General features: G+C 43.4%; 1 protein-coding gene across 1 annotated transcript in view; it reads right to left on the reverse strand.

Annotated features, from left to right (window-relative positions):
* The window catches only part of LOC120985580 (very-long-chain 3-oxoacyl-CoA reductase-like), a 95456-nt gene extending 71881 nt beyond the window's left edge, over nt 1–23575 (reverse strand). The window contains exons 1-2 of the mRNA XM_040413596.1: nt 23395–23575; nt 14428–14474 (exon numbers count right to left, since the gene is read on the reverse strand). Coding sequence (XP_040269530.1) covers nt 14428–14474; nt 23395–23563 — 216 coding nt within the window. The 5' untranslated portion in view covers nt 23564–23575. The remainder of the gene's footprint in view (nt 1–14427; nt 14475–23394) is intronic.
* Nucleotides 23576–26575: the final 3000 nt, after the last annotated feature.

A 26575-nucleotide genomic window follows, 5' to 3' on the forward strand; every position in this document is an offset into this window, starting at 1 on the left:
ACAATAAGCCCAAACTTGGTCATAAAGAGAAGCAAGTGATTTTTTTCCACAAGTTATAGCTGTGAATACTCACAAATATGTAATATTGTCAAAAGACATTTTCATCTTCTCAAATATGACCAAGTCTGGGGTGATGTTGTAAAAAGCGGTGTTAAATGTGTTGCCCGACGTGCTGTTACTTTAGCTAATATGGTGAGCCCCTCTCTTTACCAGGATAAACCTGGGTCCCAGCCTACCTGGCTGAGACACATAGGTAATTTTAAATGTGGACATAAAAAATGCACATGTTGCTCACATATGAGAATGGGCCCGCATATTTTGTCTACAAGTAATCACACTACTCATACTATTCAGCAATACATTAATTGCAACACCACATATGTGGTATATTGCATAACATGTTCTCTGTGTAATCTACAGTACGTCGGGTGCACATCAAACTGCTTAAAAGTTCGAATTTGCCGTCATATCTCTGATGTACCCCATGCTAAAATAAAAAATGTTTCTGCCGCAAGTTTGCATTTCGCTGCGGTTCATAATGGTAATACAGATAGCATGTCAGTACAAGGAGTGGAGAGGGTTAACAGACCAAGCAGAGGCGGTGATCACAAGAAAAAGCTGCTCAATCGTGAGTGCTTTTGGATTCTCAAATTGTGGAGGATGTCATCAGGAGGTGTGTCCTGTACCTGATTGTGATCACCTGTTCTCAGTGGTTCACTATTTAGTCTCGACTTCACCTCCTACTGATGCACATCATGACTAAGGATCCACATCTATAGTGATCCGAAACCGGTCGATTTTCTGCATTGCTGTATGTTGTTTTTTTTCAGTGAAGCTGGACCGTCTTTCTTTTTATTGGAATCTGATGTGCGCCTAAGGTTCAGGGCGAGGTCCGGGCTCCTGGCTTCCTGTGGATGAGTGCGACATTTTCCAGTGTTGCTCCTAACTCCATATATGGTGGGAGTGCCCAGCGCTCAAACCCTTTTGGAATGGAGTGCAGGAAGTCATTTCTAAATTGTGCCCTACTGCCCCGCCGCTGACCCCCAAAGTTTTATTTCTTGAACCTTATACCGACTTCTAATACTAAATACAATAAAATCCTGTGGCTGCAATTAGTTCTGCTAGTCAAAGCCATGATCCCGCTCTATTGGAGACAAAAAAACGCCCCCCTATCTCTCACTGGCTACATAAGATAGCCCAAGTAGCAAGACTGGAGGAACTGTGTTGTGGAGCGCGATATGAACATTCTAGATATAAGCTTACTTGATCTTCTTAGATGTTATTCACACATGGTGCGGAGATACTACCGTTCTTGTCCACTCAGGAGTAAGATGAGCTCGTCTGACCTGGACGCCGTGAGTCTAGGACTGGGTTTGATATCACTTCCTATGGCTTTGGTCCCGACGCATTCCATTTAATTTTCATTTCATTTCATTTTAATTTCATTACATACCAACTTTTGAAAGAGACTTGTTACTGATGTTGTGAGTTTCACGATGAGATGCTCTTATTAAGCATGTTATACTATGTACCCTGGCAGGGTTTTGGGATCGGAAACTAGAATCCTTTTAAACTGTCCCTGCCTTCTGCTACCTTGTTGTAAATGCTTTTGTTATTACTTTATGTGTAAAACTAATAAAAAGAGATTTGACACAATTTGTTAATAAGTTTTGCTTGAAGAGCTTCTGAGAGGATGTTGTGTAATTGTGAGTGAAAACCAGTAAGGGGGTTTGTGGTGAGGATATCATAGCAGGATCTATCATCCAAGATGTGATTGCACATCTGGACATATTGCATGCGGTCCATCACTACAATGTTCCCTTCTTTGTCTGAAGGTTTAATCATGATAGTTTCATCCTTTTCTAGTGACACCAGACCTCTCTCAAAATGTTTGATGACCCAAAATGTCTCCCCTCAAGCTGTTTAAGCTGGTCGGTCACGACCCTAAGGAATATATGTAAAGGGGTGTTATCCCCTATTGGTGCATTTTTCACTGAGGGGAGTCTAAGGTTGGAAAAAGGCCCTTCACCAAGACCCCTTTCCCCTTCCTCAAGGAGGTCAGCTAGCAGTCTAATATCTGACAGGTCCTCGGGTTCTACTCTCAACTCCATGCATTGTAATATGCAACACATACTCTTAGGTGATGTGCCCCAGGGAGTGCATGAGATACAGTCAGGTCCATAAATATTGGGACACCAACACAATTCTAACATTTTTGGCTCTATGCACCACCACAATGGACTTGAAATGAAACGAACAAGATGTGCTTTAACTGCAGACTGTCAGCTTTAATTTGAGGGTATTTACATCCAAATCAGGTGAACTGTGTAGGAATTACAGATAAAAGGTCCAGAGTTCATTTCAAGTGTGCTATTTGCATTTAGAATCTGTTGCTGTCAACTCTCAAGATGAGATCCAAAGAGCTGTCACTATCAGTGAAGCAAGCCATCATTAGGCTGAAAAAACACAACAAACCCATCAGAGAGATAGCAAAAATATTAGGCGTGGCCAAAACAACTGTTTGGAACATTCTAAAAAGAAGGAATGCAACGGTGAGCTCAGCAACACCAAAAGACCCGGAAGACCACGGAAAACAACTGTGGTGGATGACCGAAGAATTCTTTCCCTGGTGAAGAAAACACCCTTCACAACAGTTGGCTAGATCAAGAACACTCTCCAGGAGGTAGGTGTATGTGTGTCAAAGTCAACAATCAAAAGAAGACTTCACCAGAGTGAATACAGAGGGTTCACCACAAGATGTAAACCATTGGTGAGCCTCAAAAACAGGAAGTCCAGATTAGAGTTTGCCAAACAACATCTAAAAAAGCCTTCACAGTTCTGGAACAACATCCTATGGACAGATGAGACCAAGATCAACTTGTACCAGAGTGATGGGAAGAGAAGAGTATGGAGAAGGAAAGGAACTGCTCATGATCCTAAGCATGCCACCTCATCAGTGAAGCATGGTGGTGGTAGTGTCATGGCGTGAGCATGTATGGCTGCCAATGGAACTGGTTCTCTTGTATTTATTGATGATGTGACTGCTTACAAAAGCAGCAGGATGAATTCTGAAGTGTTTCGGGCAATATTATCTGCTCATATTCAGGCAAATGCTTCAGAACTCATTGGACGGCGCTTCACAGTGCAGATGGACAATGACCCAAAGCATACTGCAAAAGCAACCAAAGAGTTTTTTAAGGGAAAGAAGTGGAATGTTATGCAATGGCCAAGTCAATCACCTGACCTGAATCTGATTGAGCATGCATTTCACTTGCTGAAGACAAAACTGAAGGGAAAATGCCCCAAGAACAAGCAGGAACTGAAGACAGTTGCAGTAGAGGCCTGGCAGAGCATCACCAGGGATGAAACCCCGCGTCTGGTGATGTGTTCCAGACTTCAGGCTGTAATTGACTGCAAAAGATTTGCAACCAAGTATTAAAAAGTAAAAGTTTGATTTTATGATTATTATTATGTTCCATTACTTTTAGTCCCTTAACAAGTGGGAGGCACATATGCAAACTGTTGCAATTCCTACACCGTTCACCTGATTTGGATGTAAATACCCTCAAATTAAAGTTGACAGTTAAAGCACATCTTGTTTGTTTCATTTCAAATCCATTGTGGTGGTGTATAGAGCCAAAAATGTTAGAATTGTGTCGATCTCCCGATATTTATGGACCTGACTGTATATGGTCTTACTGCATCAATTTTGCAATTACCCTCCACTAATTCAAACTAAATGTGTTACCCAGGCACGAATCCCCCACTGACCAGATGTGTCAGTAAATATTATGGATGCACCTGGTGTACATGTGTTGAGGAGCGGTTGAGACGTATGCATATATATCCATGCATGCCTGCAAACACGTGCGGGCATGTATGGTATATATATGCATACATTAACCACCGCATCATGGGGTGATGTGCGCAGATGTGCCCAGCATCTGCGCACGTCTGCCCATGGTGATCCCCAGGGGCTCATGGTGGCCCCTGTGGGAAATATGTGGTCCCTGGAAGCTGTGCCCCCTTATATTAGTAAATATATGTGCCCTCTTATATATGACCCCTGTATGCCCCAGATATATGCGAGGGTGTGTGTATATATAGATATGTGTGTATGTATTTGCACACGTGTCTATGTATATACACTTATGTCAGCATGACAGTATGTATGTGGGCTTATTGCTGCCCATTCATACCCCCGGTTTTGTCCCCCAAGCATCTGTGGATATATATATGCATATATGCAATTCCAACTGTTATCTACAGAGTTGTTATAGCCTGTAGGATAACAGCTTATTAGCATCTAGTCCCCTTTTGTTCAGACCCAAAGCAATCAGACGCTTTGGCACCGTTTGTGAGGGGACCTTCTAACCAGACATCAAGAATCTGAGAACCTGTTTTTCCACACCTCTGCCCATGGCTAAAACTCCATCCCACTACTCCCAGCATCTTTGGGACTAGGGGGGGGGGGGACTCTGGGGATTGTAGGCAGGCATACGTCACAGTGACACTATGATGTCACATCCCTGAGGAGGGGGTTGCTTTTGGGCTATAAAACCCCCAGCATGGCAGACATGCGGTCTCTTGCAACCAGACTAGATACATGGGAGAGTGCAGCTCCATGATGAACGCCTGGAAATGGCCTACTAACGCTGGAAGGATTAAGTATATCCCCTGACCCCCGACCGCTATATCTCTCCCCTGGTTAACCCACACCCCTGGTCCTGTAACCCCTATATTTGTGTCCCTGATGTGTACCCTGGGCCCTGATTTACCCTTGATGTGATGTGACCCTGGGCCCTGATTTACCCTTGCCGTGTTACTGGACACCCTGATCCCCAAACCCTTGCCTTATTGGATACCCCTGTTGTACCCCTGATCCTGTGGCCCTGCTGTGTCCCTGATCCCTGCTGTAAACCCCTGGTGGTAACCCCTGCTCTAACCCTCCCCCCCCCCCCCCCCCCCCTTCCCACTGTACACTTGCAGGATATTCACCCTTGCATTGCTGTACAGTTCTGATATTATCCCCATTGTTAACCCTTTGTGTTTGTGGTCGGTTTACACCCCTGTGAGGCCACCATTAACCCTCGTCGTACCCCGTAGGGACAGTGAATAGTCAGGTGGGGTGGGTTACTGATATTTGTGTGTATGATGTATTATTGTAATGTATAGATAGTATGTGGGGTGGAATTTGGGATTGTGTAGTGTAGTTAGGCTTGTATTGTGTTTATTGTAGTACTGTTTCTGCACTGCGGTGTGTACGTCTATATGTATATATATTCATATCCATTGATCCATGAATATATATAGATATAACGTATTGCTAGACTAATATACTTGTATGTGTGAACTGTCTAGTTAGTTTATGGGTGGAATTGGGAATGTGTAGTGTAGTTTAGGATTGAATATTTAGTGCTGTATTGTAGTGTACTGCGTACGTAGTGTATTGTAGTGTATTGCTAGACTGATATAATTGTATATTGTAATGTATAGATAGTATGTGGGGTGGAATTTGGGATTGTGTAGTGTAGTTTAGGATTGTATATTTAGTGCTGTATTGTTAGTATTGCGTGCGTAGTGTATTGTTAGTAATAAATACTGTGTTTGGTTTATAACTATCTGTGTGGCGTGTGGTTATTGGCGATAGTTAGTTTAGTAAGGCGCATGCAGTTAGCATAGTGATCAGTGTAAAGCATAGCGAAAGTATTGTATTGTTATATAAAGGCATAAATGGGCGGAGTTATCACTAGGTGGCTCCTCCCATTTATGAATATTAATTATCGATATTTGCATAAGTATTGGTGATTAATATGCCCCCTTTACATTGGCGAGTCAGGCCCACTGCTTAGATTTTGAAATCTGTGTTTGGTTTTGAGGCTATAGTTCGGTTATACTGTCAATTATCAGGCAAGAGAGACGCGGTCAGTGGTCTGAGCGTCTAGGACCTGATAATTCGGACAGGTAACGCGGCTCTACCTCACAGCACCAAACACGGATCAAAATCTTTAGCAGAGAATCTATTGTCTATCTGTGTATTAATATTTTGCTGTTTGCTTTACACGGTCACTGCATCGCTCAAGTGATTGCAAGGGAGAAGAAGACACATCACTGAAGGAGATCCATCTTCGTGGGAGCGGCGTACAAGTCAGGCTGGTCGGGAAGAGGCGATCCGGGAAAATGGACTTCTTCCAAGCAGCTGCGAGGTACGGCGCCAAGAAGAAGATGGACACTCATCAAACGGTGAGTATGGACTTCCCCACACTGCAACACTTGAGCAAACACAGCACATTTAACCCCATCCTCCCCACTACATACAAGTCAGCAGAAATGCTGTGGTCCGATTTGTTAGCACAGGCTTGTAGTTACGACAAGCTTTGTGTTAACAAACGGACGGTTTTGAACAAGGCCACCAAACGGCTTCGGATGCTGGCCAAACTCGTTCATACGTTTGAGGCTAGCATCTGTAAGCCAAAGGAAGTTGCGCTGGTGTCTCGGTCAACGGAGACAATTCCTCCGGCCATTCACTGCCAGTGCTGTGCCAGTAATTCGGACCAGGTTTCGACATTGCAGGCACAGCTGGCAGAGAATGTGCAGTCTACTGTTGAGCAAGATGCGCAGGTGGCTAGGATGGAGTCACAGTTGGTAGAGCTGCAGAGGCAGAAGGAGGAAATTGAGGCTAAGTTGACTCAGTCTTATACTGAAGTCAATGCCTTCAAGGAGCGGACTGCCTCTACTGACGTGACGGTAGCCAAATTGAAGGCTCAGGTTGCTGTAAGGTCCCAGCTAATGTCTGGCATGCAACAGGTTATCACCAAGTTGGTGCCGGCCCTTTCTTTTTCCGTAAAGCCAGGGTCGGAATCTCCCAAAACGTTGCCCTGTGCAGGGCCACAAGGGGGGAGAGTAGTCTGTGACCGGTCTGATCATCAGGTCAAGCCGGTCCAGACTAACAGAGATTTTTCCCTGACTTTGGGAAAAACAACTGTGGTGAAGAGTGCGTCCCTGAGGATGGAACAATTCAGGAGAAGGGAGCACGGATGCAGTGTAGATGGACCTGGGCCATGCAGAGCAAACATCAGATGTTTTGCATGTGGTGGCCTAGGTCACATAGCGAGACACTGCGAAACAGATGGGAACATAACACACAGGACAGGAAACCAAGTCACGTGTTTCAGGTGTAGGAACAAAGGACACATTGCAAGGAATTGCCCTTGTGCAAGTAATTGCAATGTGTCCAACAGTATCAGCCAGGTAACAAGTTGTGCAGTGGGGTCTAGTCAGCCTGGCCATAACGGGGTTACCTCTCGGCAGCATCACCAGCTGCTGAGAGGTCAGAGTGGCCAAGCTAGGCTAGGCAACATTTGACACCCCTGTACTATTTGTTACACAGTTTGTTCCCTGTGTATGTCCATGTTGTGTGTTTTTGTTATCTGTTTGTACGTTCTTCTTGATGTTGATGGTGGTAGTCCTTGTCTACGGATGTGTTCTACCATGCTGATTTATGTAGTGTTGTAAGTCCCGTCTGCTGTCTTTGTTTCATTCTGTGTCCCCTTGGAGTGGAACAGTGTTATACTGTGGATCGAGAACGTATAGGTTCGCGAGCAGATAATATCACACGGGAAATCCTGCTGGTCGGGAGAAGGCATAAGGACCTTCTCCATGCAGCACACAAAGGATGATGTGATATTATTCTGGGCAACCAGGGTCTCAGATCGATACAGATAGCACTGTTGTGCTCCAGGTTTTCGGTAGGGCTGTGTTGCGCTGGGGACTGGGGCGGACAGACAACATTGGTGTAATGTTGTGCTGCGCACTTAATTCTAGTCCGGTCGGGTAGCACAGCTCTGATAGGGATTGGACGCAGAGTGTTTGGCAGCAGAGTGTGGACTGTGTTCTTGTGTTGTGGGGTCCTGGGGAACCAGGGCATGACTATGCCATTGGTTCTGCGGGCCTCCACAAGACGGGATCACAGGGGGAAATCAGCCTGGGTACACATGGGTGGACAGGGATGCGGTGCCATCAATAACAAGATGGTGCTTTGTCCACAGAACTCCAGTTATCCTAACCTAGTAGGGTGGCCATCCTTATCTGTTGGCGCAGAGGGATGTGCAGCAGAGGACTCAATCCTCTGAAGGTAGGGTGTTCAGACACCAGTGTTGGGATAACGAGGGGTCCTGTGAGATAAAGGGCAGCCCAATACCTTTCTCTACCCATGGGTCAAAGGTATTGGGGCTGGGAATTTTCACATTAATTGCACTGTTAGGGGAGAATCTCCCCTGGGAGCGCCTGGTATTTTCTTCTGCCATAGGTGTGATTTTTATATGGAGCGGAAGAAAAACCTAGGAGATGCCACAGAAGAGGCCAGCTATTCCCCCTGACACTGTTTTGAAGCTCCAGAGGATCCCACTGGATTTTGGCAACTAAGCGACCTCTGCCTAGAGGTGTTCTAGAGTAGACTGTGCCACAATCCAGCGGGAGCATTATTTAAGGCTCTGGAGGAAGACTTGGGAGACGTTCGGGTGGAAGAACTTATTCAATTGTTTCACCCAGTGAAACTTCTTCTGGTTCTGGTCATCGTAATCTGAGGGTCAAGGGACTTACTGACCAAATACACCAGAACCAGACAGAACTTTACAGAACTATCCGGAGGAGGAGGCTCAGGACATAACTCAAACATTGTTCCTGTAGCCAAATATTGTATGGACACACTTTGTTTCCTATGAGGGTTCGGGACGTATAACTTGTACTACCCTGAAACCCCATAGCACATTGTATTTATTGATTGATTATGTTGGTTGATTGTGTACCCATAGAGACTTTAGGTACAAATGTGTGACAGCCTATACCCAGGGAAACTCGCCCAACGCATTGCGGTGAGTTATTATTTGGCTGTACACATTTGCATCCTATAGTAGTTTCCCATTGACACAGGGGTCTGCGACCTACCTGTGTCTTTGGAGGTGTAGAGATATGCCAGGTTGCATTAGTCTCTATGGGTACACACATTTAATGGAATTTGGTGGTGTTGGGAGGGATGTGGCATGTATTTTGTGTGAATGGGGATAAGGTTAGGTCACGATAGGGACAGGCATCATTCATTTGCCACCTTGAACCCTGGAACGGTGAGGTTCTTAAGGGAAGGGCTGGAGGTGTAGTGTGGCGGAGGTGTTCTCCGCAGTAGAATTTAGGTACTATGACATCACCGCTTAAGAGTCTGACCTGCCTTGTAAAGACCTATTAATCTGTCCACGGGAGAACCGCACCCATCAAGTGGATAGAAGAAAGTTGGGACTGAGACTGTGAGGGTGAACCCGCTCCAGATGCCTTGGAGGCGGGCCATACCTGAAGATCGGCAGAACTACCGAGAGACTGTGGGGGTGTGGCCACTCCAAAGTGGGGGTGGCCGACACCAAGAGACTGTTAAAGAAAGGCCAGTTAAAGACTGTAAGGGTGAACCCACTCCAGAATTGGGGGGGCGAAGATACCTGAAGATCGGCAGAATTACCGAGAGACTGTGGGGGTGTGGTCACTCCAAAGTGGGGGTGGCCGACACTAAGACTGTTAAAGAAAGACCAGCTAACCAAGAGACTGTGGGTGTGTGGTATCCTAAAGATGTCAAGAAGAAGACAGAAGGGCAGGTCGGAGGAAGCTGGATTGGGGATGTCTAAGTACCTAAAGATCAGTGTGCACTACAGTTCTTCCTGAACTTCCACCAAAGATGGGGTTGAAGGGGGGCAAACATATCTCAACCCGTTCCCCCATTATATTGTCGTATTATATTCCGACAACAGGGGGATTGTTGAGGAGCGGTTGAGACGTATGCATATATATCCATGCATGCCTGCAAACACGTGCGGGCATGTATGGTATATATATGCATACATTAACCACCGCATCATGGGGTGATGTGCGCAGATGTGCCCAGCATCTGCGCACGTCTGCCCATGGTGATCCCCAGGGGCTCATGGTGGCCCCTGTGGGAAATATGTGGTCCCTGGAAGCTGTGCCGCCTTATATTAGTAAATATATGTGCCCTCTTATATATGACCCCTGTATGCCCCAGATATATGCGAGGGTGTGTGTATATATAGATATGTGTGTATGTATTTGCACACGTGTCTATGTATATACACTTATGTCAGCATGACAGTATGTATGTGGGCTTATTGCTGCCCATTCATACCCCCGGTTTTGTCCCCCAAGCATCTGTGGATATATATATGCATATATGCAATTCCAACTGTTATCTACAGAGTTGTTATAGCCTGTAGGATAACAGCTTATTAGCATCTAGTCCCCTTTTGTTCAGACCCAAAGCAATCAGACGCTTTGGCACCGTTTGTGAGGGGACCTTCTAACCAGACATCAAGAATCTGAGAACCTGTTTTTCCACACCTCTGCCCATGGCTAAAACTCCATCCCACTACTCCCAGCATCTTTGGGACTAGGGGGGGGGGGGACTCTGGGGATTGTAGGCAGGCATACGTCACAGTGACACTATGATGTCACATCCCTGAGGAGGGGGTTGCTTTTGGGCTATAAAACCCCCAGCATGGCAGACATGCGGTCTCTTGCAACCAGACTAGATACATGGGAGAGTGCAGCTCCATGATGAACGCCTGGAAATGGCCTACTAACGCTGGAAGGATTAAGTATATCCCCTGACCCCCGACCGCTATATCTCTCCCCTGGTTAACCCACACCCCTGGTCCTGTAACCCCTATATTTGTGTCCCTGATGTGTACCCTGGGCCCTGATTTACCCTTGATGTGATGTGACCCTGGGCCCTGATTTACCCTTGCCGTGTTACTGGACACCCTGATCCCCAAACCCTTGCCTTATTGGATACCCCTGTTGTACCCCTGATCCTGTGGCCCTGCTGTGTCCCTGATCCCTGCTGTAAACCCCTGGTGGTAACCCCTGCTCTAACCCTGCCACACCCCCCCCCCCCTTCCCACTGTACACTTGCAGGATATTCACCCTTGCATTGCTGTACAGTTCTGATATTATCCCCATTGTTAACCCTTTGTGTTTGTGGTCGGTTTACACCCCTGTGAGGCCACCATTAACCCTCGTCGTACCCCGTAGGGACAGTGAATAGTCAGGTGGGGTGGGTTACTGATATTTGTGTGTATGATGTATTATTGTAATGTATAGATAGTATGTGGGGTGGAATTTGGGATTGTGTAGTGTAGTTAGGCTTGTATTGTGTTTATTGTAGTACTGTTTCTGCACTGCGGTGTGTACGTCTATATGTATATATATTCATATCCATTGATCCATGAATATATATAGATATAACGTATTGCTAGACTAATATACTTGTATGTGTGAACTGTCTAGTTAGTTTATGGGTGGAATTGGGAATGTGTAGTGTAGTTTAGGATTGAATATTTAGTGCTGTATTGTAGTGTACTGCGTACGTAGTGTATTGTAGTGTATTGCTAGACTGATATAATTGTATATTGTAATGTATAGATAGTATGTGGGGTGGAATTTGGGATTGTGTAGTGTAGTTTAGGATTGTATATTTAGTGCTGTATTGTTAGTATTGCGTGCGTAGTGTATTGTTAGTAATAAATACTGTGTTTGGTTTATAACTATCTGTGTGGCGTGTGGTTATTGGCGATAGTTAGTTTAGTAAGGCGCATGCAGTTAGCATAGTGATCAGTGTAAAGCATAGCGAAAGTATTGTATTGTTATATAAAGGCATAAATGGGCGGAGTTATCACTAGGTGGCTCCTCCCATTTATGAATATTAATTATCGATATTTGCATAAGTATTGGTGATTAATATTCCCCCTTTACAACATGCAATAGTCGTGTCTGGGCAATCAGCCCAGCAATATCAACCAAACCTATTGAGCTACTGGCTGAACCTGATAAACTGCCCTGTTATTATCCTGCTACTAAATAGCTCTAAATATGAGTGTGTGGATCATCAGGAGCAAGAGGAGAGCATTGGAAGCATTAAAAAATGCCCACCACTGGTGGTGTGGAAGGGCAAGAGTTGCAGCATTTACATAGTTTGCTGAGACATTTTTGTATACATTTTCTGGGCTGGAATTTACTTGGACTGGTGGCTAGGCTTGGTAGAGGGAGTTGCCAGTCCACACCCTTCCAATACGGGTTTTCCTTTTTACCTGATCGCAGGTGATCGCAGGTGAGGCCTGCTGTAATCAGGCTGGCATAAAGCGCCTCAGAGTAGGTCAGTCTGGGGAGAGATACGCTGTGAGATACAGAGACCCAGAGCAGAGGCTCTGTGCGTGGTCTCAGCTCGCCAGACTAAGAGACCCTGGGGCACTGTGACAGCCCGAAGTTTGGGGAACGCCGTGACGCCGGGATTCAAGGGTCACAAGGCAGGAGTCGGGAGGACTGTTGGGCCACACTTCCCCATACAGGTACAGGACTGATTACAGCCGGAGAGGCTGGGGAACTACGCGCTGAGAAAAAGCCGCATATGGGTTCCGTGTGTGAACAGGGTTCTGTAGCTGAGTCAGGGTCATGTTAACAGGTGTAGTGAGAGCCCAGCCGGGCAGGTATTTGCTTTGTTTTGATGTATGTGGGAACCTCACCACCCCAGTGATTATTAACTGGACTGTTCCGTGTATGAAAAATGTCACAATAAATGCAATGTTTGGCCTCGAAAGCTGCGGTGGACGACGATTCTTGTGAGAATGACCCCCCAAGTACAGCGATCCTTTACACTATTTTTAAAGAATTATTGATGATTATTTTTAATTTTCTAGGTCTATATCTATATTTAAACAAAAAACATAAATTCCTGCATTCTTTGCACTGGTCACTAAGACTAATAATTGGCGCCTCTTCTTGGTCTGTACAGATCACTTTACTGCAGTTATAAATTATTCTAAAGCTGCTTACAATGATAAGGAGATATCACCTCTGTGTACAGATAAGACAGGATTCTTCATTCACAATAGGTGATGTCAAAGCTTATCTATCTTCCATGTACTGTGACCTCTGCACAGGTACACAACATGCCTAGAAACCTCATTGTGTCTATGCAAGACTGATGATGTGAGATCATATATCTCACGCACCTCTGAAGAGTGACCTCTAAGGGTATGTGTTGCATATTTACCACCCCTTCCTGCCTATAGACCCGTTGATTTGGGATCAGTAAGGCTACTTTCACACCTGCGTTTAGGTCGGATCCGTCTGGTATGTGCCCAGACGCTTAGATCCGTTCAGAACGGATCCGTTTGCATTACCATGAACAAAAAAAAAAATATATATATATATATATATATTTTTTTTTCATGATAATGCAAACGGATCCGTTTTGACTTTACATTGAAAGTCAATGGGAGACGGATCCGTTTGAAAATTGAGCCATATTGTGTCAACTTCAAACGGATCCGTCCCCATTGACTTACATTGTAAGTCTGGACGGATCCGTTTGCCTCCGCACGGCCAGGCGGACACCCGAACGCTGCAAGCTGCGTTCAGGTGTCCGCCTGCTGAGCGGAGCGGAGGACAAACGGAGCCAGACTGATGCATTCTGAGCGGATCCGCATCCATTCAGAATGCATTAGGGCTGGACGGATCATTTCGGGGGCCGCTTATGAGCCCCTTCAAACGGAACTCACAAGCGGAGCCCCGAACGCTAGTGTGAAAGTAGACTTAGGTAGCCTCTCTGATTTTATCTAAAAAACGAATAAAGTTTTTTTATTTTGAGTTTTAGCTTTTTCATTAGGCAGTGATGTCGTTTCGTTACAAAACACAAACATCCTATATCCTCTAATCAGCAACTGGAACACCCCTTTAATCACACTCTGATTAGGCAGCACAACTCCTATCCCTTTCTTTTTGTCCTTCTGGTTTTTTATATTCTGACAGGAGGGTTAGGTTTTCCTGTACTATAACAATTTCATATTCTGTTTCTCTTTTCTTATCCTATGCAACTCCAATATTAGAACATAATACAACGCAGTGCTACATAAGTATCAAAATATTATATAATCTTTATTCATTCACATAAATATCTAAGAACAGTAGGTGACAATGGCAAACACACACAAATACATAAAACACACTGTCAGTAAGTAATTATACATAATCTGCTGGATTTAGGCTTAAAGGTAACTAGACCCCGCATTTATTATACATTATACCACATAGTAAAGTGCACAGTGTTTTATCCAATGTTTTTATCCTTCTCCACTCCCTCCCATACAGGTATAATACCTATGGGTATGTTAATCATAGGCTAATAGGCTGTGTGTTTCTCCACCACATCTGCTTGTTCAGTCCTGCATATAAGTACAGTAATATCCTGATAGTTTTTAAACATACAAGGTTAAATAAACCATAGGGGCATAGGTGTGCATTAGTACTAATTAAAACTTACAGTTATGTCCCTTGTACCATACTTCACTACCAATATTACCGGCTATCCCTTACCTCCAGAGCATAGGCTTTCCCGATCCCATCAGTAGCGCCAGTCACCACTGCAAAACAAAAGATGAAAATGAGACAATGGACAAAATCTTCCACAGTATGCTAGACAATGCATTGCCTTGCTTCACCATGATATACTGCTTCCTGCAAATTCTTGTTTATTAATCAATTAAATCTCAAAAGGTAGTTAAAAGAAATCCTACAAAGCAATCAGAGTATGTAGACCGTGCTACTACCATCTGTCTTGTCACAGGGGGATGGAGTTGGGTGCATTCAGGTTAATAACTGAAGAAAATGTATTTCACTTTTGTTCAAATAAAAATAAATAAATAAATAAATCTGCAGGATCAAACAAGTCAATACATTTTTTGCACCTAGTGAGTTTATTCTAACCTCTGTCTACAGTGTGAAATAGCGGTATATACTAATTTACAGATTTAGGGTTGGGAAGAGGTCAAATTGCTATAGAGTTCAGTACTAAAAGAGTAAGGGCTGTTTCACACGTGCATGACCTCATTTCTACAGAATGATAGTGACAGCTTTATGTCAGTATGATCCTGTAGCAGTAAGGTCAAACAGAGGCACACAGCATTATAAATCAGTATAATGTCGTGCGCTCCTGGAGCAGCGTCCAGAACAGAGGAGCGCGCTCACACACGGAGCGTGATTCCCGCAATTAACTTGTTCATGTGAAAGAGCCCTTAAAAACAAGTTTTTGAATTGGGAGTGGTCAAGTAACATATTAGAGTTAAGGGCCCATTAGATCGATGATTTTTGAGCTAATTGCTCGTTCCTACTAATTGGCGCATATAATCATGGCACCAAATGATGGTGATAAATAAAGGTGTTACATGAGCAAACGCTCATTTGTTGGCTGATTTGCATCTTTTATGAGGATGAAAGATTCACGATTATTGAGTGCACATCTCCGTGTATAATCATGGATGTGCTGCCGATAATCAATAGAACTGAATGACATGGGACCACTGCATAGTGATCATTTGTCCCCCATTCGCTTTGCATCAGCCTGTGTAATACGAGCAAAGAAGTGCCAATGTTTATCGTCAGTCGGCACGGTACGTGGCTCCGCAAAAAAATAGAGTATGTCCTATTCTTGTCTGCAGCTGCGGGCATAAATAGGAATGCTCTATATAGTGCCGGCCATGTGCGGTGTCAGTGTTTTGCAGTCCGCAAAACACTACGGATGTCTGAATGGACCCTAATATATACTAAAGAGAGACCTTGCAAATATAGAAAAATTACCAGCTTAATAAAAGTATCTCATATATATATATTTATAGTACAAAATAGAGTAATAAAGCATAAATAATAAATCATATCTCAAATCAGGTCACCCATATAGTTGTATACAAATCGGATGAATAAATAGATATATGCATTAGACAATTAATAAATATTTTATAACTAGAAAAGCTACAATTTCTGGGGAAATTGTGTGAAGTGTTCTTGCCTCCACCAGTAGTCTACAACTGGAGTGGGCGGAGTAACTAGGTGGAGTGTCTTGAGTAACTGTTGTGTGGTTGGAGTGGCTGGAGTAACTGTGGAAAGGTTGGACTGGGCAGAAAAACTTTATGGAGTGGGTAGAGTAACTGGGTGGAGTGTTTGGAGTGAGTAAAGATAGTAAACATTACACTAACCAATTGATTGATCAAATTTAAAAAGTGCACATGGCAAGCTTGATAGAGTGAGAAATGCATTTCAACTTTTATTTATTTATATAGCACATTAAATTGCAATGTTGTTGCCCAAAGTGCTTCACAGTTACATTTAAACATACATTTATAAAAACATTAGTGGCATTATCAAGCCTAGCAGATGAAGGTATGACCACATGCATTTGGGGGGTCTCAGCATCTTGACGTAGAATGGAGGTGAAGGTGTGCTATCTGTTTGATGATAATCAGTGTTCACAACCACTGTTTCCTGGCAACGCTCATGCCCCGTTTATGCAATCTCTAAGCGTGTGACACCACATCACTATGTACCTCCTGGCACATTCACTGTCACAAACCTCCATTTCCACTATGCTGCTGTGGGGCTCCTGATCCCGAATGTCACAAACCTCCATTTCCCCTATGCTGCTGTGGGGCTTCGGATCCCGAATGTCACAAACCTCCATTTCCACTATGCTGCTATGGGGGCTCCGGATCCCGAAAGCGTGGGTATGAAAGGTCCAGTTTAGTCCAGCGTATCTTTGCAACTTTAGATCTCTTTCCTTTAGATGGCATGATTATATTCACACAGCTGTAATTTATTTTTGTAAATGTAGCTAGTTGTAACACCTCAAATACTCTCTACTGTATAAAACTCCTTAAGGACACAGCCTTATTTCACCTTAAGGACCAGGCCATTTTTTGCAAATGTGACCAGTGTCACTTTAAGTGGTAATAACTTAAAAACGCTTTGACTTATCCAGGCCATTCTGAGATTGTTTTTTCGCCACATATTGTACTTCATGACACTGGTAAAATGAAGTATAAAGAAATACCAAATTTGCCAAAAATTTTGAACAATTTGCAAATTTCCAAGTTTCAATTTCTCTACTTCTATAATACATAGTAATACCTACAAAAATAGTTATTACTTTACATTCCCCATATGTCTACTTCATGTTAGGATCATTTTGGGAATGACATTTTATTTTTGGGGGATGTTACAAGGCTTAGAAGTTTAGAAGTAAATCTTGAAATTTCTCAGAAATTTTCAAAAACCAACTTTTTAAGGACCAGTTCAGGTCTGAAGTCACTTTGTGAGGCTTACATAATAAAAACCACCCAAAAATGACCCCATTCTAGAAACTACACCCCTCAAGGTAAAACTGATTTAACAAACGTTGTTAACCCTTTAGGTGTTCCACAAGAATTAATGGAAAATAGAGATACAATTTCAAAATTTCACTTTTTTGGCAGATTTTCCATTTTAATATTTTTATTCCCGTTACAAAGCAAGGGTTAACAGCCAAACAAAACTCAATATTTATGGCCCTGATTCTGTAGTTTACAGAAACACCCCATATGTGGTCGTAAACTGCTGTACGGGCACACGGCAGGGCGCAGAAGGAAAGGAATGCCATACGGTTTTTGGAAGGCAGATTTTGCTGGACTGTTTTTTTTGACACCATGTCCCATTTGAAGCCCCCCTGATGCACCCCTAGAGTAGAAACTCCATAAAAGTGACCCCATCTAAGAAACTACACCCCTCAAGGTATTCAAAACTGATTTTACAAATGTCGTTAACCCTTTAGGTGTTCCACAAGTATTTATGGAAAATAGAGATACAATTTCAAAATTTCACTCTTTTGGCAGATTTTCCATTTAAATATTTTTTTTCCAGTTACAAAGCAAGGGTTAACAGCCAAAGAAAATTCAATATTTATGGCCCTGATTTTGTAGTTTACAGAAACACCACATATGTGGTCGTATACTGCTGTACGGGCACACAGCAGGGCACAGAAGGAAAGGAATGCCATATGGTTTTTGGAAGGCAGATTTTGCTGGACTGTTTTTTTGACACCATATCCCATTTGAAGCCCCCCTGATGCACCCCTACAGTAGAAACTCCAAAAAAGTGACCCCATTTTAAACTACAGGATAGGGTGGAAGTTTTGTTGGTACTAGTTTAGGGTACAGATGATTTTTGGTTGCTCTATATTACACTTTTTGTGAGGTAAGGTAACAAGAAATAGCTGTTTTGGCACCGTTTTTCTTTTTTAGTTTTTTACAACATTCATCTGACAGGTTAGATCATGTGGTATTTTTATAGAGCAGGTTGTCACGGATGTGGCGATACCTAATATGTATACAATTTTTTTATTTATGTAAGTTTTACACAATGATTTCATTTTTGAAACAAAAAAAATCATGTTTTAGTGTCTCCATAGTCTGAGAGCTATAGTTTTTTCAGTTTTTGGGCGATTATCTTAGGTAGGGTCTCATTTATTGCGGGGTGAGATGACGGTTTTATTGGCACTATTTCGGGGTGCATATGACTTTTTGATCGCTTGCTATTACACTTTTTGTGATGTAGATGACAAAAAATTGTTTATTTATTTTTGATTTTTGATTTTTTACGGTGTTCATCTGAGGGGTTAGGTCATGTGATATTTTTATAGAGCCGGTCAATGCGGACGCGGCGATACCTAATAAGTATACTTTCTTTTTATTTATGTAAGTTTTACACAATAACAGCTTTTTTAAAACAAAAAAAATGTTTTAGTGTCTCCATATTCTGAGCCATATTTTATTTTTTTGGGGGGCGATTGTCTCAGGTAGGGGCTCATTTTTTGCGGGATGGGGTGACGGTCAGATTGGCACTATTTTGGGGTGCATATGACTTTTTGATTGCTTGCTGTTGTACTTTTTGTGATGTAAGGTGATGAAAAAATTGTTTATTTAGCACAGTTTTTTACGGTGTTCATCTGAGGGGTTCAGTCATGTGATATGTTTATAGAGCCGGTCAATACGGACGCGGCGATACATAATATGTTTTCCCCCCCCCTATTTTTTATCAATTTTTTAGCAATTTATTTTAACTTTATTTGGGGAAAATGACGTTTTTGTTTATTTTTACTTGAAACTTTTAACTTTTTTGGGGGAAAACTTTATTTTTTAAACTTTTTTTTCACTTTATTTTTTGTCCCACTTTGGGACTTCAACTTTTGGGGGTCTAATCCTTTACAATGCATTCCAATACTTCTGTATTGGAATGCATTGGCTGTATGAGTAATACTGTGTGTATTACTCATACAGCTTCCGCCCTGTGAGATCCAGGGGGCTGGATCTCACAGACACGTCACAGGAAGGCAGCAGCGATGCCTCAGGAAGGCATTGCGCTGCCTTCCATGCCATCGGGTCCCCCCTACAGCCCCATGGGGACCCTATGGCACCGCCACCGCCCTCACCATAAAAAGCCGCAAACCGCAGGTCTGAATTGACCTGCAGTTTGCGGCGATCGCCGACATGGGGGGGTCATGGGACCCCGCCGCGCATTTAGCCGAGGCACCTGCTCAATAAGTAGTCACATGACATCCCCACCCACCTCTGTTCCTATAGAGACAAGAGCCCCTCAGACTTCTGTACAGACACAGCAATAGAAAGCACACACCCCAGTCCCAGCAGTAAAGAGAGGTCACTTCACTGGCGGTTGCCATCTTCAAACTGTTGTAGTTTAAAAACTATAAATCCTACAGCGAAGAGCTTTTTTATTGTAAGAATCACAAGACCCAGACCTACATTTGATGCATAGTATGTCTCTGAAATATTAAAAATGAGGGCACAGTCGCAGTTTAGAAATTGCCCCTCAAATTTGAGGTGGCTAGAGTAGAGTTTCAATGAATGTCAATGGGCGGCGTGAGATACAAACAAATAGTCATATTGTGAAAACTATCAGGACTATGGCTTAGCAGGGATAGCTGAACGTTTTGATATAAGATTTGTCTAGGTGGACTTGAAAACGAGGGAGTGGTGGCAGTTTAGATATCATGTCCTGATTTTTCAGCTCACACTCTAGCTTTTGTCAGCTCCCACTCTAGTTTTGATCATTCCGCCATTAATTCCTATGGGACCAATTTCGCCACAAAAACGCTGATATTTCGTGAACCATTCGGCGAAACGTTCCACAAAGTAATGCACACCAATCGGGAACAATCCGCACGTTTCGGTATATTACTGTCTATGTAGTGTAAAAACTGTGGGAGGAGATAGGGTGGTAAATTTGGCTATAATAATAAGAATATATATGTGAGATAACAGTAAGTGGTCTTGCCATGCAAGAACACTTAATAATTAGTGTACATGAATGAATAAATAAGTACATAATTCATGAATGAAATAAATAATCCATAATTGTTAGTGCACAGGGAATAGATATATTTATAATTCATAAATCACTCAATAATTAACAATAATTAGTGCACAGGGGGCAGATAAATTCATAATTCGTAAACGTACTGAAATAATAAAAAAAAATTCATTAAATAATCTATGATAACCAAAGTGACCCATTAATTGTGCAATAATAAATACAAAACGTATAAATAAAATTCATAATCCATATTTCATAACCAAATATCCAGTGTGTATGAAAAATAGTAGTGATACCTTTTTGACATAATAATACATACTCAGTCACAATACATAATACCTACACCATGCCCACTGACCTGTCTATTTCTGGCTGGGCTGTGTTCATGTGTTTCCATTTTGAAACTGGTGATTGTAGGTAGTGTGTCAGATCTATGTCTAGTCCACACACTGTTCTGTAATTGTATACAATGATTTTATCTTGTGGGTTTTGTGTTTTCTAATAAAATATACCGATTTTTATAATAAGAGGTGCAGCCTTGTATGCAGTATTTCTTTTTGTTTATTCTATGATTGTGCTTTAATACCGTGGTTTGCATTCTGTTCAGCATACTGGGTGTGCCCCCTAGTTTTGGCTTCTTTATCATCCTGCTCCAACATGGGGTAGTATATGTTTACTCAGATTTTTATTATTTTCATAAAATGACAAAAGTAGCATGACAGTCTCTTGAAAATGTATAAATAAGACTATAGGATCACGCAGGATCCCCGCAATTTAAGCTTCTGCAGTTGAAACCACTAGGAGAATTGCTGTGAACTTCGAGCAGTAATAAATTCACTTTTTAAATCAACCTGTTCTGTCGTAATATTTGAACGTTTACACGTAGACTGGGGGGGGGGGGGAGACGGTGGGGGAAAGAGAAGGGAGGGGAAGATAGAAAGGGGGGTATTCTGTAAGAACGGCCAAAGTCATCTGAATCATCTCATAAGTTAAAGCATAAGTTAAACTCATCTAGCGTTAGAGAAGGTTTTGTGAGCTAAGTGACAGCAACCACCCCATTGTCAATTGCCACAGAGAATTCAGAGGAGCCAAGGAAATCAGAGAAACAACGCCACCTGCGTTTAAATCTCTCGCTCTGTTCATGCAAAAGAGCGATCAATTCTTCCATTCTCAATAAATGCCTAAATTCCTTAGCCCATTCACAAAGAGAGGGTATTCTGACAGATTTCCAGTGTCTCGGAATCGTCATGCGAGCTGCCGTGAGGAAGAATCTAAGCGTGTTTTTCTTCACTTGCGCCAAAGAACCAGGCACCAGCGAGAGAAGGGTAATTTTTAGAGTGTTCTCAACTGTAACAGGGCGCCAAAGGCGCACTCGGTCTCCCATCAGCCGCAGACCTGCTGCTTAGATTCGGGAGCGAGGATCTGTGTTTGGCCTCGTTCCCAGGGCAGCTTTGCTAGCTGGGAGGCTTCCTGCACCTAGGTCTGCCTTGAATTGACGTGACCTCCCGGACCGACCTCGGCTAGTTGACCCGCCATTGCCTTTCCCATCACTGGGTACTGTTGTCTTATCTACCTCCCTGTCTATCTATTAGTCTTGTGTTCCGCCTTCTGCCCTGGCTGTCTGTTCCTCTCTTTCTCTGTTCGCTCTGCTCTACACTTACGTAGGTCACGGACCGTCGCCCAGTTGCGCCCCGTCACCTAGGGTGGGTGGTGCAAGTAGGCAGGGACAGGGTTGAGGGTGGCAGTTTAGGGGGTGCACTTCCTCTCTACCTTCCTTACCCGTGACATCAACTTCCTTCCCAGAGAACTTCTTATAGACCCGTAGCACCTTGTCCCAGAAGTTTTTGATCATTGGGTATGCCTACCAAATATGTAACAGAGTACCGTCATCTGCCTTGCAGCTCCAACATAAATTGGAAGCAGAAGGAAACATTTTATGAAGGGTTGATGGACAGTAATACCATCTAGAAAGAATCTTGAAGTTTTTTCCTGGCTGAAGCTGATATGGACAATCCATGAGAGAACGTACACATTTTGCCAACCTCTTCAGGCCAGAAGGACACTCGGAGATCCGTTTCCCATTTTTGGAAATAGGGCGCTAAATCACCATTACATTGTTTCAATAAGATTTTGTAGAGCTGTGAAAGCAGTTTGTCATGTGCGTCGGATTTGAGAAAGAGGGAGTCAAAATCCGCCATTGCCGGATATGAGGAGAGTGCAAATAATCCTTCAACAAATGCTTTCAACTGAGCATAATTGAGCCAAGAACTCCCCTGTCTCACATCCGAGGGCACCAATGCATTAAACCGAGTCAATGTACTGTAGAATCCGTCATGGCATAACTAACTCGGATAAGTGGATTGGGGCCATTTCAGAAATCTGTTCACTTGACACTCCGGGGAAAAGGCGGGATTGCCCATAAGAGGAGTCATTGGACCTGGTCTATAGGGATAATTGAGAATTTAGGAGCCATCTATCCAATAGAGGGAGGGTATGTCGCACTAAAAAGGGCCATTCCTCCATTAGAGGTCTAGCTACAACCCTTATCCAGGGCGCTGTTTTTAGATCCATTGGAGAGAGATCAAATTCTAATTGAACCCAGAGCTCCGCACCTGACCCTTCAGACCAATTCAGAATCCAAATCAGTAATGCCTATGCATGATAAAGTTTCAGCTCCGGCATGCCCATGCCTCCTCTGTGTTTGGCTTTAATCAATGTCCGATTGCTCACAACATGGGGTAGTATAGTAGAGTCCCATGGAGAGCAGAGCTGAATTGCAAACATGGCATTCAGTCAGTGGTGATGGACATAACGGTGGGAGAAAGTGATACACATAAGTACATGGATTGCAAATATTAAATACAGTGCAGCTGGTTGTATAAAGCTCCAGAGGAAACATGTAATACATTTGTAGTGACAGCAGTAAAGCTATCTACTTCACATATCATATGCAATCCCTATCTTATACCATAATACTGTCACACATTGTAGCTGTCACCAACATGGCACGCTAAAAAAAATCTCTCATCTCTGCCTTATATTTAACACTTTCCACCCATAAAAAACACATGCAAAGTTCACAGCAAAAAGCCTGTGCATGCACCTAACACCACCACATAGCAGTATATGTAAGAACCTCCTCATTACCTGCCCACTGTCCATACTGCGTGAGGTCTGTCCTGCACCACCAGGATACAATGTGGTTCCTCAGCCCGCATATTGCCTTCCATGCCTGGATTATTACTATATAAGCTGCTGTCAATATCCCAAACAGGGTGAAAGCCTGCGTGCACAGACAGAACTCCTCGCCTGCCATGCTGCCTCTGAGTACTAGCCAGGAAGCGCTGAGCTAGGACCTCCTCCCTCCATACTTAATAACACACAGTGCTCTTTTATCTGCACCACCCATTCCACAAGCTGAATTTACAGGCACACCAGTAAAAAAAAAAACAGTGCCTACATGTATATGAACATGTGTCATACAGACATTATCATGTTTGAGTCAGAAATAGAAATAGGGGTATACTAAGGCCTCTTTCACACGGGCATGTCCGGATTAGGTCCGGATGCGTCCCGGTGCATTGCGGCAAACCCACGTGAGTAGGAACGCAATTGCAGTCAGTTTTTTGTCTTAATATGTCTTGCAGTCTCTTCTGTCTTAATCTGTGAGCAATAGGACCTTTGATGACGTCACTGCGTTCATCACATGGTCCATCACCATGGTGATGGATCATGTGATGAGCGTAGTGACGTCATCAAAGGTCCTATTACTCACAGATGAAGACAGAAGAGATGCCGGCTGCGCGAACAAGTGGATTAAAATGAGTTAAATTATTATTATAATTTTTTTAACCCCTCCAGCCCTATTGTACTATGCATTCTGTATTCAGAATGCTATTATTTTCCATTATAACCATGTTATAAGGGGAAATAATAATGATCGGGTCCCCATCCCAATCGTCACCTAGCAACCGTGCGTGAAAATCGCACCGCATCCGCACTTGCTTGCGGATGCTTGCAATTTTCACGCAACCCCATTCATTTCTATGGGGCCAGCGTTACGTGAAAAACGCACAAAGAGGAGCATGCTGCGATTTTCACGCAACACACAAGTGATGCGTGAAAATCACCGCTCGTGTGCACAGCCCCATAGAAATTAATGGGTCAGGATTCAGTGCGGGTGCAATGCGTTCAACTCACGCATCGCATCTGCGCGGAATACTCGCCCGTGTGAAAGGGGCCTAAGAGATCTTTCACACTTGCGATCCGGAAATCCGTGTGCAAACGGATAGCATTTGTAGACGGATCCAGATGCGGTTCCGTCTAACAAATGCATAATTTTTTGGCATTTTTAAAGGTCTGCGCATGCGCAGACCGGAAAATCAGATCCGTTTTGTCAGAACACTTGGTGCCAGATTCGGCATTAATGCATTTCAATGGAAAATAATGCCGGATCTGTCATTTCGGAAAGTGGTCCGGAATTTTGGACAGAGAAAATACTGCAGCATGCTGCAGTATTTTCTCTGGCCAAATATCGTAAGAGTGACTGAACTGAAGACATCCTGATGCATCCTGAACAGATTGCTCTCTATTCAGAATGCATTAGGATAAAACTGATCAGTTTTTACCGGTTTTGAGCTCCTAGGACGGAACTCAATACCGGAAAAGAATAACGCTAGTGTGAAAGTACCCTAAGGAATGAAATAGATAATATAATATCAGGAAAAGATACGTTTAGATTTTAGAATAGGTCACTCTTAGGTGTCAAGCCTCCAATTCCTACTGTAGGTACTGTTGCAGCAAGCACATGAGAGGGAAGAGCATAGAAGTAGTAGTTGCTCACTCTGTTGCACCCATGCCCTGTACAGTGAAAAAAGGGCGCACCTTTCTTCCCTTCAGGGCACTCCCTGGCTTTGGGGATTCTCCTGCTTGATGGGTTGTTCGGGATGCCCATGGTGGTGTTAGGTTTGAGGTGCAATGCTGGGTCCTGAGTGCTAAGTCAATGATAAGGACATATTTAGTGCAACAAGTTCACAGTTTTTTACTGGAGCAGTTAGTGGATGTTTCACATAGGCATTTCACACATTAAATGCAGTCTTTACAGTTGCCATATGTAACTCCTAAGGCTGATCTTCCCAACTCGACCAAGGGGTGCAACTGATCTATCTCACTACACTGGTATCTTCATCAATATAGTAAAGTCTCTAAATAGAGATGTCGCGAGCATAAAATTTTCCGTTCGCGAACGGCAAACGCGAATTTCCGCAAATGTTCGCGAACGGGCGAACCGGGCGAACTGCCATAGACTTCAATAGGCAGGCGAATTTTAAAACCCACAGGGACTCTTTCTGGCCACAATAGTGATGTAAAAGTTGTTTCAAGGGGACTAACACCTGGACTGTGGCATGCCGGAGGGGGATCCATGGCAAAACTCCCATGGAAAATTACGTAGTTGACGCAGAGTGTGGTAAGTTGAATTCGCAATGCGATTAATATAACCTATATTAATCGCATTGCGATTACAACTTAGATCTGAGTTCCTAATGGTTGTATTGCTAGAATTGACGAATATAACGAATATAGCACTATATTCTCAATCTTCGTTATATCCTAGCAATACAACCTGTATTAATCGCATTGCAATTACAACTTGAACCATTAGGAACCCAGCTCTAAGTTGAATTCGCAATGCGATTAATATAACCTGTATTAATCGCATTACGATTACAACTTAGTCAAATTTGTGACACTGCAGCTTCAGAATGAATCTAAGATGGATGCTGTCCTTGCTTTTTGATAGGAGGTGGGAGGGTCTGGGAGGGAGGGTTAGCTGATTGGCTGGAATGTGTCTGCTGACTGTGAGGTACAGGGTCAAAGTTTGCTCAATTATGATGTATAGGGGGCGGACCGAACATATGTTTGCCTGCTGCGGCAAACGCGAACAAGCTATGTTCGCTGGGAACTGTTCGCTGGTGAATAGTTCGGGACATTTCTATCTCTAAGCAGTCAGTTCTTTTGTATAATAGGAAGCCTCAAGCTAATTTGCTCCAACCACATGCAGAGAAGTCTGTAGCCCCCATGTAGGTACTTTACATTTCTCTGCAATACACCTTGTATGGATGCTGAACTTTCTGCTGTGGTTGGTAATGCCTTCTTTTAAGGGTTGGCACATAAGCCCACTTTTGTCAATTAGAATCGACAAGGGCGGTGGCTTTCTTGTTCAGCACTGCTCCCCAATGGCGGATTAACATGGGGGCGTTTGGGTCGGCAGTACTTACCAGAATGCCCAAATACTGCGGTGGGGCATTCGAGCACATAGTTCCCTGCC

Source organism: Bufo bufo, chromosome 1, assembly GCF_905171765.1.
Source record: "Bufo bufo chromosome 1, aBufBuf1.1, whole genome shotgun sequence".
Taxonomy (NCBI): Eukaryota; Metazoa; Chordata; class Amphibia; order Anura; family Bufonidae; genus Bufo; species Bufo bufo.